The sequence below is a fragment of the Lolium perenne genome, chromosome 6, assembly GCF_019359855.2.
Source record: "Lolium perenne isolate Kyuss_39 chromosome 6, Kyuss_2.0, whole genome shotgun sequence".
Lineage (NCBI taxonomy): Eukaryota > Viridiplantae > Streptophyta > Magnoliopsida > Poales > Poaceae > Lolium > Lolium perenne.
The window spans coordinates 187949876-187967031 of NC_067249.2; the positions used below are offsets into that span (position 1 = coordinate 187949876).

General features: G+C 48.1%; 1 protein-coding gene across 1 annotated transcript; it reads left to right on the forward strand.

The window, feature by feature from the left end:
• Positions 1–5577: 5577 nt before the first annotated feature.
• On the forward strand, positions 5578–13504 carry LOC127306664 (serine/threonine receptor-like kinase NFP). The gene is made up of 2 exons (XM_051337328.2): positions 5578–6965; positions 12595–13504. Exons 1-2 carry the CDS (start codon positions 5613–5615, stop codon positions 13342–13344), a joined length of 2103 nt encoding a protein of 700 aa, XP_051193288.1. The 5' UTR covers positions 5578–5612; the 3' UTR covers positions 13345–13504.
• Positions 13505–17156: the final 3652 nt, after the last annotated feature.

Below are 17156 nucleotides of genomic sequence, written 5' to 3' on the forward strand. Positions count from 1 at the left end.
TGTACCACTTTTGATCATGTGATCTTGTGGTATGGTAAGTGATACGTCCAAAACGTATCTACTTTCCCGAACACTTTTGCTGCTGTTTGCCCTCTATCTTGTGTGTTTTGAATGCAACTAACACGGACTAACGTTGTTTTCAGCAGAATTGCTCTCGTGTCTCGTTTTTGTGCAGAAATTTAACTTTCAGGAAAATTCCCAGAAAATATCGCAAAACTCATAATTCACCTGAAGACTCACGGAGCCAGAAAACGAGACAGAGGGGGGCCACAAGGGGCCCACACTTGCCCTAGGCCTAGGCTTGGCCGCGCCTAGGGGTGGTCTGGCCGCCTCGGCCACCCCCTCGACCTCTCCTTCGCACTATATTAATCCCCTGACCTGAAAATACCGGGGGTTCGACTTTTTTCCAGAAAGAATTCCGCTACTCCGCCGCCACCAGAAACCCCAATCCGGGACAAGAAACTCCGTTATGGCACCCTGCCGGGACGTGGATTTGGAGGAGATCATCATCATCGCCATCACCGACGCCTCTCCATCAACCATCCATGATTGCCCCAACCATGTGTGAGTAATTCCCCGCTATAGGCTGTAGAGGATGGTAGGAATTGGATAAGATTGATCATGTAGTAGCTATAAGATTGTTATGGGCATAGTGCCTAGTATTTGTTGTTAGTATTTTTGATATTGTTGCAACTTGCTATGCTAAATGCTTGTCACTTTGGGCCCGAGTGCCATGATCTCAGATTTGAACATGTTATTGATTCATGATGATAATTATTGTTTTGGATCATATCTGCAAGTTGTATACACATATCGTTGTCCGGAACCCGAGACCCCAAAGAGACAGAAATTGGGATAACCGGAGGGGTGGCTATGAAGTGAGTATCACGTGTGTTCACGGAGTGTTAATGCTTTCTCCCGTACTCTATTAAAAGGAGTACCTTAATTACCAGTAGTTTCCCTTGAGGCCCCACTACAACGGGCTGGTAGGACAAAAGATGTCGTGCAAGTTTCTCATTGCGAGCACGCACGACTAAATAGGAACACACGCCTATGGTTATTTTATATTAGGATGCTTATATCATTATTACTCTCAATGCCTATATCTTGCTATTATATGGACTATCTCATTCATGCAGCGCTCATTCATCCATCCTTGTGCCTACATTGTTTTAATCCTGCTGACTACTGCAATCATCGGTACTGATGTTTTCATTTCATTACTGTTGTTACTTCACTACTATCACTGCTATAAAACTGTTACTACTGATAAACTGTTGCGAGCAAGTCTATTTCCAGGTGCAGGTGAATTGACAACTCATTTGTTAAAGCTTATAAATATTCTTTGGCTCCCCTTTTGTCGAATCAATAAATTTGGGGTTTACTTCCCTCGAAGACTGTTGCGACCCCCTATACTTGTGGGTCATCAGTAAGCCTTGTCAATTATGTTTCATGAGCTAACCCACTATATATGTGCATTTATGTTGTCTATGTGGGTTAGGTATCTTGCCATGGGCATGCATCAAGAGTATGATCTCATATAGCCCTTGTGAGGATGTCATCAAGTATGGATGTCATCAAGGTTGAGAAGGGAAAGTTCAAGATGAGCATATCGAAGATATCATTCTTGAAGCTTGCGGTCCATTTGGTGATAATGGACAGGTGAAGATGTGCCTCAATGATGCTATCCCATCATGGTGTATGGGGGAAAATTTGTGAGTCTTCACGTAGTAACAGTGATCAAGTGAGGCGTTCCGGCTTGAGTGGAGCTTGAAGCGTTGTCATCAAGATCAAGCGGGATGTGCAAGGCAAAGGTATGACCTTGCTAGATTTTCCTTTTACCGGTATCAAGGTGGTTGTTGGGAGATCAGGTTATAGGGTAGATAGCCGCACTATCAAGAGGGGCTTTCGGTGGGTAACTTGATCGCATCGTCTTAGGGAGCTCAATCCTTTGCATACTTTGCATCCCTATATTCTTGTTGCTTCTTGGTTTTTCTCTGTGTGAGGTTCTTGAGTTTGTTACTAGCTTTTCAACAAGCCCAAGTTCAAGAGGGGTTTTCAAGTTTGGATGTCTTTACCGTTTCTTGACGTTGGGATGCTCCCTCTCTAAAATCATCAATAAAATATTCTGTGAGGAGTCTCAATATTTCTAACAAAATTTTTGGGGTTCTATTCGTCGTTATCTTTCCTACAAAATTGGTTTCATCTCAATCGGAGTTCGGGAACTTTGTCAAAGTTTAGTTCTTTCGAAAAAAATGCGTTTGAGGGGTTCTAGCGAGTTTCGGTGCAGGTTCTAGCGGCACCGGCTCTACCGCCGAAAATATTCCGGTCTGCCGAAAACATTCCGGTTTCGCTGGAACGCAGTAGTGTAAGCATTTTCGGCTAATCCGGAAACATTCCGGCGGACCGGTCCGGCACGACCGGAACCTTTCGGTCCAGGCTGCCATTCCGGCTGGAGTTCCGGTTGGCCGATTTGCTCGCCGTTCCATTCCAGTAGGGAAACCGGCTGTGCCGGTTTTGCTACCGGTTTGACTCGTAGGAATTCTCCAAATGGCTAGTTTTCCCCCTTGGACTATAAATAGTCCTTCTTCCTCCTTGAGGATATAAGGGTCAACCATTCTATTTGCTCTCTCTCTCTCCTACTCCATTGTTGGTCCTCAAAAGCTCGCTTCATCCCATTCCCTCCTATGATTCTTGCATATTCTTGAGGGATTTGAAAGAGGAGATCTAGATCTACAACTCCACCAATCCATTCCTCCTCTTTGTGAGGGGAACTCTTGGGATCTAGATCTAGGAGTCATTTGTTGATTTCCTCCTTTGTTCTTCCTCTCTAATTTCTCCCTAGCACTTGTTGATTTGGTGGGATTTGAGTGTGAAGGATCTGAGCATATTTGGTGTTCTTGCTTTTGCATCCCTGCATAAGTGTTGAGCTCTCCATTACGATTTGTTTGAGTGAGAGACCGTGAGCTTGTTACTCTTGGAGGGGTTGCCTCCTAGTTGGCTTGGCGGTTGGTGCTCCGGTGACCTCTTCGTGGAAGATTGTGAAGAGGCTCGGGCTTCTCCTTCGTGAAGTTTGTGAAGTGATTGTGGAGCTTGCCATCTCCGGAGTGGAGGAAAAGCTATCCATAAGAGAAAGGCCTTTGACCTTCATGGTGCTGGCTTGTTAAAGAAGGTGACCCTTCGTGGCATTCGGGAGACCTTCGTGGTAGCCCGCACTATCCAACGTGACGTACCTCACCTTGTGTGCGAGAACACGGGAATACATCTTCATCTCCGCATGTCCCGGTTATCTCTATACCCGAATTTACTCTCCTTGTGATAGCCATCGTGCTTGATGTACTTATATCTTGCTATCACTTGTGTTACACATATCTTGTTTAGCTTGAGTTGTTGTTGTTGCACTTAGTTGAACCTAGCGTATTTACGTTTTGTGCTTGAAAAATAAACGTTAGTTTAATTTAGCATTCTTACAAGCCAAATATGTAATAGTTTTTAAAACACCTCTTCACCCCCCTCTAGGTGACATCTCGTCCTTTCACCGTGACGATTTCTTACAGTCACATGAACAACATCTAGCACCAAGGTCGGGGAACATGGAGAATCTGGGGGAGAACCAGTGAGGACCAGTGTCTCCGTGCTCGATGGAGAACCAGACATGACCAACGTCGCCGTGCTCAAGAGAGAAGACATGGCGTACAATCAAAGCGATAAGATCTACCCCATCTACAACATGCTCATATCCGAGTTTGAACGAGGGTATGATCAGTGTTTACAACCACTGGGGGATTTGGGGCAGATGAAGAAGCTGGTGGGCCATGGCCAGTCACCGCCGCCATAGTCGCCAACCTCGTCGTCTAGCCGGTGAGGAAGCTCCTAACATGTTGGTGGATTTAGAAGTGTCGAGGATCTCAAAGAGGGGAAATGGGGGGTGGATTTAGCGGTGAGAGTGGCACACTTAAATACGGTGGCGAAATTCTGCAGACAGTGAACAAATTCATCCCCCAGTGTTACGTCGTTCCACGCGAACTCACACCATCTCTGTCGCTGGCTCTGCGGGGTGCCACGTTGTGGATTTTCGGTAAGGCAAGGGTGGCTCCATGAAAACGTTCGATTTGGTAGTTCCTCCCTAGCCTGGCTCGAAAGTACTTTAAGAATCGTGTGGGCCACAAGACCGGGAGAGCACATGCATCCAATTGGACCATTCATCTCCTCACAACTGGCTTGCGAGCTACCAAACACGCCTTGGTGTTTTTTTTTTTTTGCGAAAAAACACGCCTTGGTGTGGCTAATGAAAAACTCAAACAAACTTTACTTTTTTGCGAAAAATCCACCGATCTATTAATAATCATCAACAATAGTATAGAAAAGACTTAAAAGCAATAAATTATAAATAGTTCTTTGAAGCATAGAGCGATGACTGCAAACACTAGAAAGATGTGTCGCTGTCCTCGTCCTTCATCACGGAAGCCAGACAAGGCTTGTTGTAGTATATCTTGTTGCAGTACACAGATGATGAGTCATCGTGCTAAGCCTCCTAAGAACCAGCACAATAGAGCAGGAATCATTGGTAAGGAAAAATTGTCATTGATGCCGGAAATTAAAAAAGAAAACATTGTGTACATACTTATTTTTTGTGAACCCAGAGGACAAACAAAACCCCCATTACACACACAAACAGGTACACTCTTTTCTTATGAGTACCACCGAAAAACTGAGTCTAAGAAAGAAATCCGGTGGATTTTAAGATTGATGAAACCGGCACAATCACCTCGCTGTTCGATGCTAAAACAATATTCCTCATTTTGTAAGACACCAAAATATCAAATACTGTATGATGTTTCAACTCTGATGAATAGGCTAAAAATAGTACTGCTCTTCTAACCATCTAAGCACATTATCTTGGACAAGGATTTTGTGCACATGGGAGTCAGTGCTCCCTTCACTTTTGGATTTTTAAAAATTTCAGATTCTCATATTTCTCTGCTTTCAAGAATTATGACATTAAATATGTAGATAGATGTGTATACGAGGATTGGAATCAAAAAAGTCTCGTCAAAAAATACGTTATATTTTTGAAGATACAAAAAAGACAAATTTCTGACAGTACACTGACAAAATATATGTACTATTGTACTACTATTTATAGTCAGAAATTTGTCTTTTTTGTATTTTCCAAAATACAAAGTATTTTTTAATGAGACTTTTTTGACTACACTCCTCGTGTCTAAATCTATCTACATATTTAATACCATAATTTTTGAAAACATAAAAGAGCGAGGTTTTGAAAATTTTCAAAAATCCAAAAGTCCAAGGAGCACTTGTGCTCATCTCATGTGCACATGGTACTTTCCGCATTATCTTGTAGTACGTGTAACCAGCAGAGGGAGCGTGAGGGAACCACATGCTCAAAGTCAAAACTACAATTCTACCGCCACATGAAACGATTCTACCGGGTCAGACGGATTAATCCGCCACTCGAAACTTGGAAAAGGCAACCATAACTGACCGTGACTGCGACAGGAGTGGTCCCAGCCCCATCGGATCAACAATTTCCTGAATATAAACGCCAAGGTGTCGTACAAGTCAAAAGTCAACACCACCGCCGGGGAAAGATGCCCCGAAACCCGACGAACGCAGGCAGCCGGCCGTACCCAGTCGATGATCTTCACGCTCTCCGCCGCTCCCCACAACACCATCGTCTTCCCTTCCCGCATATGTCACTCCCGACTCCCCCGAGCTGCCACTCCGGAGCCACCTCGCCAACCAGCTGCGTCTCCTTCCAATCCGGACCAATGAGGCAGCGCACGCTTCTGCTGCACCGGGCGGCGCTGGCCACGCTACTCTGCCTGTGCGCGCTCCCCGCCCCGGCGCGGTCCCAGAGCGCCTCCGCTAATCCAGCGCCGGCCAGCGTCCAGGGATTCAACTGCTCCGCCAACACCACGTACCCGTGCCAGGCCTACGCGCTCTACCGGGCGGGCTTCGGGGCGGACCTCTCGGCCGTCGGCGACCTCTTCGGCGTCAGCCGCTTCATGCTCGCGCACGCCAACAACCTGTCCACCTCCTCCGCGCCGGCCAGCGGGCAGCCGCTGCTCGTGCCGCTCCAGTGCGGCTGCCCCTCCGGGTCCCCCAACGCCTACGCGCCCACGCAGTACCAGATCAGCTCCGGCGACACCTTCTGGATCGTCTCCGTCACCAAGCTGCAGAACCTCACGCAGTACCAGGCCGTCGAGCGCGTCAACCCCACGCTGGTGCCCACCAAGCTCGAAGTCGGGGACATGGTCACCTTCCCCATCTTCTGCCAGTGCCCCGCCGACAACGCCACCGCGCTCGTCACCTACGTCATGCAGCAGGGCGACACCTACGCCTCCGTCGCCGCCGACTTCGCCGTCGACGCCCGGTCGCTCGTCGCGCTCAACGGGCCCGAGGGGGGCACCAAGGTGCTCTCCGAAATACTGGTGCCGCTTCGTCGGCAGGTGCCGCAGTGGCTTCCGCCAATCGTAGCCCGCAACGACGTGCTGCCGGTCACGCCGCCGTCCCCGCCGCCTTCCGATCCCGCCACGCCCGGCCCGACCGACGACCGGAGCGGGGTGGTCACCGGGCTGGCCGTCGGGTTGGGCGTCGTCGGCGGCCTTTGCCTGCTGCAGCTGCTGCTACTGGCCTGCCTGTGGAGACGGCTAAAGGCGAGTGGGCGGCGAGGTGAAGCTATCGTGAGCGGCGACGCCGGCAGGCCTGCCAAGAGCGCGTCCGGCGGCGTCGGAGGGGAGAAATTCTTGGTCACTGACATATCCGACTGGCTGGACAAGTACAGGGTGTTCAAGGTCGAGGAGCTGGAGCGCGGCACCGCGGGTTTCGACGACGCGCACCTCATCCAGGGCAGCGTCTTCAAGGCCAACATCGGCGGCGAGGTCTTCGCCGTCAAGAAGATGAAGTGGGACGCCTGCGAAGAGCTCAAGATCCTGCAAAAGGTGCGTGCGTTCCCACACTAAATTCACTTACTGTCAGAAACTCAAAATTACTGTTTTTAACTTCTTTTAGTAATAGGTCTGCTCTATTAAATGTGAACCTTATGCTACCTGGGCTTTATTAAATTAAAGTCGGTCAATAAAGTTGCCTTATATCTAAAAAAAACTTCTTGTAGTAATAGGTCTGCTCTGGGAGTGAATTTTCTTTATCAACAAATAAATCATGAGACACTAATCGACGTTTGTCAGTCAAATTGTTCACCCACTACAAACAAATTAGCAAAATCTGATGGGGACATTAAAAAATTTCAGAACGCTAGTGCTTGTAGATAGGTTAAACAAAAGAACCCACTCATGTACATTGGCTAATGAACTAATCAGGAAGTTAGCAGTATAGTTATATTCTATAGTCATGTTTGCGTCTCAATTTCCTTTTGTAAGGACATGGGGCTTGGGCTGTTGAGTCCTCGGGGAGTCTTGTTCCTGATCCTGATAATGACACGCCAGTTAGCAATCCTTTTTTTTTTAGAACACAGTACAACGCAGACGCTCACAAACACGCACGTACAAACACCCCTATGAACGCACGCACGCACACCCTACCCCTATCACCTCTTCCTGTTTTTTTTTTTTGAGAGACTATGACAAACTTTGTTGATTAATACAAACCATTACTAGTCGTCTGCCGGATAAAATCTATGATAAGAGTATCGAAAAACGACGCAAATAAACTGATTAGCTAAGCGAGCTTAAGTATGTGCCGACGATAAACATGGATAAAAGACACTGAAGCAAACTCAGAACTCAGAACCTAGTGTCTTTTTTTTTAGATTCAAGGCTCCACGAGACTACGTTAAATTAATAAAGCCCACATCGGCCAGAGTTTACAAAATGCTGAAAAACAGCTTAGATGCGACGAAAAGAACAAGCACTAAAAAAGAAAAGAAGACATTAAAGCGAAGCTTGATCATCGACGCCATTGTCCCGCGCTGCGATCTGACTGAAGAGGAAGCGAGGTTCTGGAAGCACGCCACGGAGGACTCGTACCATCATCGAACACCATAGGAAAAAACACAATGCGAGTCGCTCCACCTCCAAAGAAAACACCCTGTTTTCTCGCCCCGGATCGGGGGGGGGGGCTGCCGCACCTGTCAAGAGGGGGATCTGCTCACCGTGAGCACGCCTGGGCAATGATATGAGATTGGGAAGACGCTGAACACCGCCTCACCACGTCACTACCGGAGACCGCCACTGCTGCCACCCACACCGCGACCCAAACTGCCAGAAAAGAACACACCGAAGCTACGGGAAAGACTGTGCCAGTGCCCATGGTTGGTACCCAGCTCAACCACCGGAGCACTGCGGCTACCGGAGAGGGAGCCCTTCCCCTCTCACTCACCAAGGAAGAGAGCATAGGGCAGAGCAGAACGCCACGCTAGCACTAGCCCTCCAACAGAAGACGCCCGCTCCCAGCAGCCAAACCACCGTCGAAGAATCGACCACTGACCTAGCCATCCCAAGGCGGCACCTTCAGCAAGGGGACGACGCCGGAGCGCCACCACCGCCAAAGCCGAGGCTTTTGGGTTTTCACCCGAGATAGGCTAGACATGGAGGGGATAGAGTACCTCGAAATCGCCTTGAAGAAGGAGATCGGCGCCAACAGCGTCGACGACTTCGTGGCCGCCCCGTCGGCCAAGAGTTTCCCCCGGTCCAGCGCTCCACCTCCAACTGCAGCAACCCACCGGAACAAGTCCAGGGTTGGGCAGGGTCGAACTTGACGCAGATAGGCAACAGCTCCAAATCCAGCACGGGAGACCACCGGGGCGATCTCCCCACAGCGTCCCTTCCACCGGCGCCTCTCCACCCGCGTAGCCAAGGCGCACGGCAACCAGCATCAGCAGACGGAGCCCGCCGGTAGGCCCACGCCGCCCTCACCCAACACGAGACCGCCGCCTCAAAACCCAGAGCCCCACCGAGGCCACCACCGTAGAATGCCTCCCGAGCCTTCGGCCAGGCCAGAGACTTGCCGACGGAGCAGAGGGCGCCCCGGAACGGCGACGTTGACCAAAGCAGTCCCGGCGCGAGATCCTCCAGCTAGCGAACGCGCGGGAAGGCGGGCGCCTAGATCCCCGCCGCCCCCTTCACCGGCATCGCGGGCTTAGCCCGGCGGCGCCTTGGGGGGCGACGAGGAGAACCTGAAGGGGGAGGGGCGGTGACGGCAGGCTAGGGTTTCGCCCTCTCAGTCGCCTGGAGGGGCGACCCGAGAGAGCAAAACCAGGTTTCACCTCCCTACAAGAGACCTTTCAGAACCTAGTGTCTAGATGTCCTGAACCACTACTCCAACTTCGCTAAGATCAACCTCAGAATTATTGACTCGTTGGACCAACGAAAGGCAATCCGATGGAACAATCAATTTGTCGAAACCTTCCACCCCTGAACACGTACCAATCTGGTTTGGGATCACGCTCCATATTCCTATTCAGCTTGAAGGGGGAAGAGAGCTGTATCAACAGTAATAGTTCTGGAAGTGATTTTTTGCTAACCAAAGAAATCAACAGTAATCGACGTATGTCAGTCAAATGGTTCGTCCACGACAAACTCGCAACATCTGATGGGGACACTACACCTTTTTTAGAACACTAGTGCTTGCAGATAGGTTAAACAAAAGAACCCACTTATGTACGTTGCCTAATGAATAATCAGGAACTGAGCAGTGTAGTTATTCTATAGTTATGTTTGCGTCACAATTTCTTTTTGTAAGGACATGGGGCTTGGGCTGATTGAGTCCTCTGGAGTCTTATCTGATAATGACACGCCAGTTAGCAACCCTCTTTCTGCTTTTTTTTTAAAGAATATGACACCTTGTTGATTAATAAAAACAACATAAACAAACTGATTAGCTGAGCAAGCTTAAGTATGTGCCGTAACAGTACAATGATGATAAACATGGATAAAAGACACTCAAACAAACTTAGAACCTAGTTTCATGATGTCCTGAACCACCACTCCAACTTGGCTAAGATCAACCTCAACGACCACTCAAATTTGGCTAAGATCAACCTCAGAATTATTGGCTCGTTGGACCAATGAAAGGCAATCCAATGCCACGATTAATTTGTCAAAACCTTCCGCCCCTGAACACGTACCAATCTGGTTTCGGATCACGACCCCTATTCCCATTCAGCTTGAAGGGGGCAACAGAGCTGCATCAACGTTAATAGTTTTGTTCTGGAAGTGATTTTTTTGGTAACCAAGAAAATCAACACTAATCGATGTAAGTCAGTCAAATGGTTCATCCATGACAAATTCGCAAACTGGGTACACTAAACCTTTGTAGGACACTGATGCCTGCAGATAGGTTAAACAAAAGAACTCACTTATATATGTACGTTGCCTAATGAATAGTCAGGAACTTAGCAGTATAGTTATTCTATAGTCATGTTTGCGTCTTAATTTCTTTTTTGCAAGGACATGAGGCTTGGGCTGACTGAGTCCTGTGGAGTCTTGTTCCTGATCCTGATAATGACATGAAGCGATTGACCAATCCTCTTCCTGCTGGCGTGTACTAATAATATTTTTAAAACTGAACAACTGAACTCTACTTGCAATAACCATGCCAGTGAAGTTAGTAGGAAATATTTTTTTGGTCCTGTCATGATGCAAGTGTCATCAAATACATTGAGTTGGTTCTGCAGGCCCACTGTTTGGTTGGCACTTGGGAATGATGCCAATGGATCTAGGCACGAGAAAAATCCAATTGGATACGACCACAAATCATCATCATCATCATCATTGTGATATTAGAACATATGTTTTTCCCAATTGACGACAGAAGTTTCTTTGTTTGTTCCACTTGACAACAAACAATTTTCCGGACAGTAAATGAAGAATTACTAACTTGTATAGACCTCAACCTAGCTGGGCCGGGGAGGATGGCCGTGTTGCGGAACACTCCTATTTCTTTCATTCCAAGTCCTCTACATGGCGTGTATGAATGCGCCACTAGCTTCTCTTAGTCGTCCCATCCATACAAAGATTTGTTCCTACACCGCGATGAATAGGATCATTCTAGAAGTAGGTGTTGGACCGTCTCCTGGTGGATCATGCACAACTTGCAAATAGGATTATGCGGCCACTCCCGAACCGCCAGGTTGTCGGCGGTGAGCGCCTTCCCGTGAAGCACAAAGCCAAGTGAAATCACAAAGCCAAGAAAAAATGCCACTTCAGCTCCACCTGTACCCAAAGCTTGTCTGCTTAAAATGGAGTGCATGATCCGGAGGATTGGCAATGATAGGTTGAAGTCGTCTAGTATATCCTAGAGGCCGTCCATCTCCATGTGATTGAATCTGTCCTAGGCTCCAAATCGACACCCCGCAAGATGGTTCATAATTTGAAGAACTATGATATTTGCTCCAATATCGGTAAATGGACAAGGGCCCACATCCAGTTTCTGTCGGTGAGCTCTTTTTAGACCGTCCTGCTTTTGCGAGTTGTGATGGCGAGCAACTCAGGGAATGCAGCTTTAGGGCTTCTCATGGCAACCATCGGTCATCACATGGTAACTTGTTGGAAAATAGGTTGGCAACTTTGGTGTTACTGTCACCGAAATGCCCGATCTGGTTTTCAAAAGATAACCATGTGAGATCTAATATTAAATCCCTGGACTACATGAAGTCAAAGGTGAAGACTAAATGATAAACAAAGCTTGGAATACAAAACAATTTTATCCCCGAAAATCATGTATTAATGTGATGATACCATGTTGTTGTCTAGCAATTCAAATTGATGTTTACGGTTGTACCTAGTCTCTTGATATTTTTTCTGCATGCCACCGCCAGCTTAGCTAACTTTCTACATGGATACTAGAAAGAGACTCGGAAAAGACCGTGGGGGAGTTATAATTTCCGTTTCAACAATGGCTGCTGCCGCAACAGCTGACACGATGGGGGCATTGCATTGACCAGCTCACGTCTGTGTATCTAGCTGCGATAAGTCGTCAACCCAGGAGATAAGGACGCGTACGGAGAAAACAACAATAAATCAAACTAAGGTCAAACTGCAAAAAAAAAAAAGGTCAAACTATAATCCAATCGGTGTATAACTATGTTTTTTTAGAAGTGTGTATAACTATGTAGGTGTGCTACAATCCGAAAAAGTGCTTTGGCACCGGAGCTCCATGGAGCCCTTTAAAAAAATGAAAACTAAAATTTAAAGTATCAAAAAATTCAAAACAAATATCTTGATGCAGTTAACTATGTACACTACGATCGTGCAAATTTTCAATTTGAAGTAATTTGTATTATAGGCTCAGAAAGAAAGACAAATTGGACAAATTTTAGAAGATCCATAAGTTGCACTGTTCCTGCTTCCATATCTGCATGTTCGTAAGGTATTTCGTATTAAAAAATTACACATGGGTAGAATAAATCATTAACTACATTATATTCTTTTAAAAAAGTTGAATTTTTGAAGTTTTGACAAACAAGCTCCATAGGTTCCAAAATGGCACACTCTACTACGATCAGCTTATTATGGTTAGAACGTAGAACGATCAACTCTGAGCAAGTTTATCAGTAGTTAGAAATCACATGACATGATTTTCTTAATTTTTTGCAACCTGTGGCTCATTCAGGTGAACCACAGCAACCTGGTGAAGCTGGAGGGGTTCTGCATCAACTCGCCGACGGGCGACTGCTACCTGGTGTATGAGTACGTGGAGAACGGGTCACTGGACCTGTGCCTCCGGGACCGCGCCCGTGCACGGCGGCTGGACTGGCGCGCGCGCCTCCATGTCGCCCTCGACCTCGCCCACGGCCTCCAGTACATCCACGAGCACACCTGGCCGCGCGTCGTGCACAAGGACATCAAGAGCAGCAATGTCCTCCTCGACGCCGGCATGCACGCCAAGATCGCCAACTTTGGGCTCGCCAAGACCGGCCACAACGCCGTCACCACCCACATCGTTGGCACGCAGGGGTACATCGCTCCCGAGTACCTCGTCGATGGCCTCGTCACCACCAAGATGGACGTGTTCGCCTACGGCGTTGTCTTGCTGGAGCTGGTATCCGGCCGTGAGGCCGCCGGCGACGGCGGCGAGCTGCTGTTGGCCGACGCCGAGGAGAGGGTGTTCCGTGGCCGAGAGGAGAGGATGGAGGCGCGGGCCGCAGCGTGGATGGACCCTGCGCTCGCAGAGCAGAGCTGCCCTCCCGGGAGCGTGGCGGCCGTGATGAGCGTGGCCAGGGCATGCCTGCAGCGGGACCCGTCTAAGCGGCCGAGCATGGTGGACGTGGCCTACACTCTCTCCAGGGCGGACGAGTACTTCGCCGACTACTCCGGCGAAAGCGTGTCCGTGGATGGCAGTGGCGAGATCGCCGCGCGATGAATCATACTTTTGTAATGATGCATGGTTAATTTTCAATTGGCTTATGTCGTACTCTCTGTTTAGTTATCGCTTATTAGAATATATATATATAGACACAGTTTATGTATAGTTACATCTGAATCTGGGATAACGAATATGGAACGGAGGGAGTAAATGCAAAGCTAGGTACTGGCCGGTAAACGTAGAACGAATAGTGTATAGGATAGGAGTAGCCAATAAGGGCTCGTTTGGTTACAGGAAACCCGGCGGGATCCCGCCCTTTTTCTAAGGAGATTTTGCCCCTAGTTCGGAGAGTCATTCCATATTTGGGCAATGGTTTTATTCCGTTAATTACAAATTACATATTGTAAGGGTATTTTACCCTTATCCATTGTTTTGGTTACAATGACACCGTGCTAGAGTATTTGGCCTAATACATGTTTGTAAAGATAATCCCAGGTATTAGCCAAAGAGGCATAAATGGTGTATCAAGGAACAAGAAGGCTAAAGGAGACCCCCCACTTCGACAACAATCAAAAGGGGTTCTCCAGCAGGCCGTCGGTCATAGATCCGGTTGGACCGGCCCGTGCGCCGGCAGCTTCCGGTTTGCCGTCCGGTCGACCGGGCGCTGGGCTGGGCGCTCCGGCGCCAACCGGCTCCTGCGCTGACGGCAACCGGGCGACGTACTGGAAGACACGAAGAAGTCCCCGGTCAAGGTTCGGTCTGCCGCCCGGTTTGGACCGGCGGGTCCGGTCCCTGGCCCGGTCCGACCGGGCTCCCGACCGGGCGCCCCCGGCGCCAACCGAGCTCTGCGCTGACTGCAACCGGAGGGAGTACTGCGCGTCACTTCGAGGGTCCGGTCATGATCCGGTCTGTCGTCCGGTTTGGACCGGCGGGTCCGGTCCCTGGTCCGGTCGGACCGGCCCCTGCGCTGGGCTGTCCGGTCTGTGGTCCGGTTGACCAGGTTTCTCGGGAGAAAGCTGATGTGTCAAGTGAGCAACGGCCATATTTCAAGTGACACTATAAGTAGCCCTTCTCCTACCTCTGAATAGTTAGGCACTACACTACAAGCTGTTCTTGAGCTCTCTCTCTCTTACTCCATTGCTAGAAACACCAAAAGCCTCAGATCTCCCTCCTCCTCCACCCAAACTCAAATCCCTCCGGGGAATCGTTAGAGGAGGACCCGATCTACCACTCTACCAAGCCAAATCTCATTCCCCCTTGTATTCATTGAGAAGCTTGCTTCCTAGGGTTCCTTGGAAACCCTAGGTGGGCAAGAGGAGTCCGGAAGCATCCGGGCTGTGGATTTGCTCCGGGCAAGATTGTGAAGGTTTGGAGGCTACCTCAAAGTCTACCACAAGTGAGTGAGCTATTCCTTCGTGGGATAGGCTCCGGAGAATAGGGTGAGCCTTCGTGGCGCGGGGAATCCTTCGTGGGACCTCCACTCCTCCAAACGTGACGTACCTTGTTGCAAAGCAAGGGAACACGGGACTACATCCTCGTCTCCGCGTGCTATCGGTTATCTCTAAACCGAACTCCTTACTTGTGATTTAACTGCCTGTGAGAGCCTTCGTGCTTGAGTTAGTTGTATCCTCATATAGGTTGCCTCACCTAGTTTGCATTAGGCTCACCTTTATATTCCGCAAAGCCTAATATTGCAAAGAAAGAATTAAAATCTGTAGAAACCTATTCACCCCCCTCTAGGTTTACCATCTCTATACTTTCAATTGGTATCAGAGCCTGGACTCTTATTAAGGGCTTCACCGCCTTAAGAGTGAGATGGATAAACTCTTCGAGGGTCTAGATGACGACTCTAACCTTTCGGTTAAAGAGATGAAATCTAGATTCTTGGCATATGATGCCGAGAAGAAGAAAAAGGAGGATGAGCTACAAAACCAAATGACGTAAATGACGCCATGCTTAAGAACCTAATCATGGGTGGAACTCCTAGTGGGGCTTCGGCCTCTATGGAAACCTACCATGATGTTAACCATGACTATCCCAGAAACACTTCACCCATGCCTCATATAAACCATAGTGGGACCGTTCCCCATTACGATGGAACTCACTTTCCACATTGGAAATCTGCTATGGAATCTCATATTCGCAGCTGCAGTGTGGAGCTATGGGTGCTCATTGTTCATGGACATCGGGAGCTACAAGATCCTACTCGGTTGACCTCCACCGAGTTCTACAACCGTCAACTCAATGCATCCGCACGTGACAAGATTAGAAGTGGCATCAACCGCAAGCTTCTTGATCAAGTCGATGACATTGTCTCCGCTAAAGAGTTGTGGGATCGGATCGTAGTACTCCAAGAGGGAACCGATTTGATCCAATCAGCTCTTTATGAGACCGCAAAGCAAGAAGCCCACCAGTTCATGATTCGAGATGGAGAATCCGTATCCGATGTCTATGCTAGGCTTGGTGCTCTGAAAGTAAGGGTCAAGGGACTTGGTGCTGAGAAGTACAATGACGGCTTCGAGATGAACGAAGCCTTCATAAAATCCAAGGTCATTGCTATGATTGCCGTCAAACAAGAAGACACCAAACTTGCACTCAACTTGCAAATCATGACCAAGAGTGCCGATCTCAACTCCGATGATCTAGTCTCCTATGTGGCCGCCAATGAAAGCATGGCCAAAGCCGGAAAGAGGCTCAAGGCAATGAACCGTGTTGATGAAGCCTCACACAACCATGAAGCGTCACACAACCTTGCTCTCAAAGCTAGAGCCGACCATGAAAGCAAAGAAGACTATGAAATTGAAGAAGATGAAGAGATGACTTCAACTAGTGACATTGCTACCGACTTTGCTTTCTTTGCCAAGAAGTACAAGGCAAAGTTCCCAATGCTCCTCAATGACAAGAAGAAGAAGAGAACTTGCTACAATTGTGATGAAGATAACCACTTTGCAAATGAGTGCCCTTATGAGAAAAGGGTAGACAAGCCAAAGTTCATCAAAGGGGTCAAGCCAAGATTGAAGCCGAATCCAATCAACGATCGGTACAAGAAGAACAAGGGAAGAGCTTTTGTTGGGGCCGAGTACTTGTCCGATGAAGAAGAGGAAGATGAGGAGAAGGAGGCCGGAGTGGCCGGTTTAGCTTTCTCTAAGCCCAGGTCACTCTTCACATATGACTACTCCAAAGATTACTCCACGGAGAATGATGTTGGCTCTTCCTTCATGGCAAGAACAACTCAAGATGATGACTCCGATGACTCTCCCTCCTCTCCAATCATTGGCTCTTGTCTTATGGCAAGGGAAACCAAGGTAATGGAACCCCCACCTTCCCTATCTAGTGTTCTTGATGATGAAAATGAAGATCAAGAAGAATTAATTGTGCTTAAGGAACTCTATGATGTTAGATGCACCCTTCGTGGTGAAGCTCTTGTCAAGTTTGATTTCTTGATGGACTCACTCAAAGAAAAGGATGAGTCCATTGAGGAATTAGAATATCAATTGAATGAGAAGGAACGGAGATTCAATCTCCTAAGACAAGAGCTAAAAACCGAAAGGTGCATATCTCAAGGCCTTAAGCAACAAATTGAAACTTATGAACTTGATAAAGTTAAGGACCTAGAAACTATTGATAGGGCTCAATTATTGACCCAAGAGCTCAATGCCTCAAAGGAGGAACTTGAAGTTGCTCATGCTTCTCTCACTAGGGATCTTGACCACCTTGAAAGAGCTAACAAGCTTGTCAAGGATGAGCTCAAGAAACTTGGAGAGAACCATGATCTACTTCAAGAATCCTACAAAAGGGCTCTTGGATCAATGAAGGATCCCATTGATGTTGAAAAGCTTGCTTGTTCCTCCATTTCCTTTACTAGTGAA

Coding starts and splice junctions, on each gene's coding strand:
- LOC127306664 (XM_051337328.2), top strand. CDS start 5,613: ATGCCCCGAAACCCGACGAACGCAGGCAGCCGGCCGTACCCAGTCGAT. Junction 6,966..12,594: donor AGCTCAAGATCCTGCAAAAG/GTGCGTGCGTTC, acceptor TGGCTCATTCAG/GTGAACCACAGCAACCTGGT.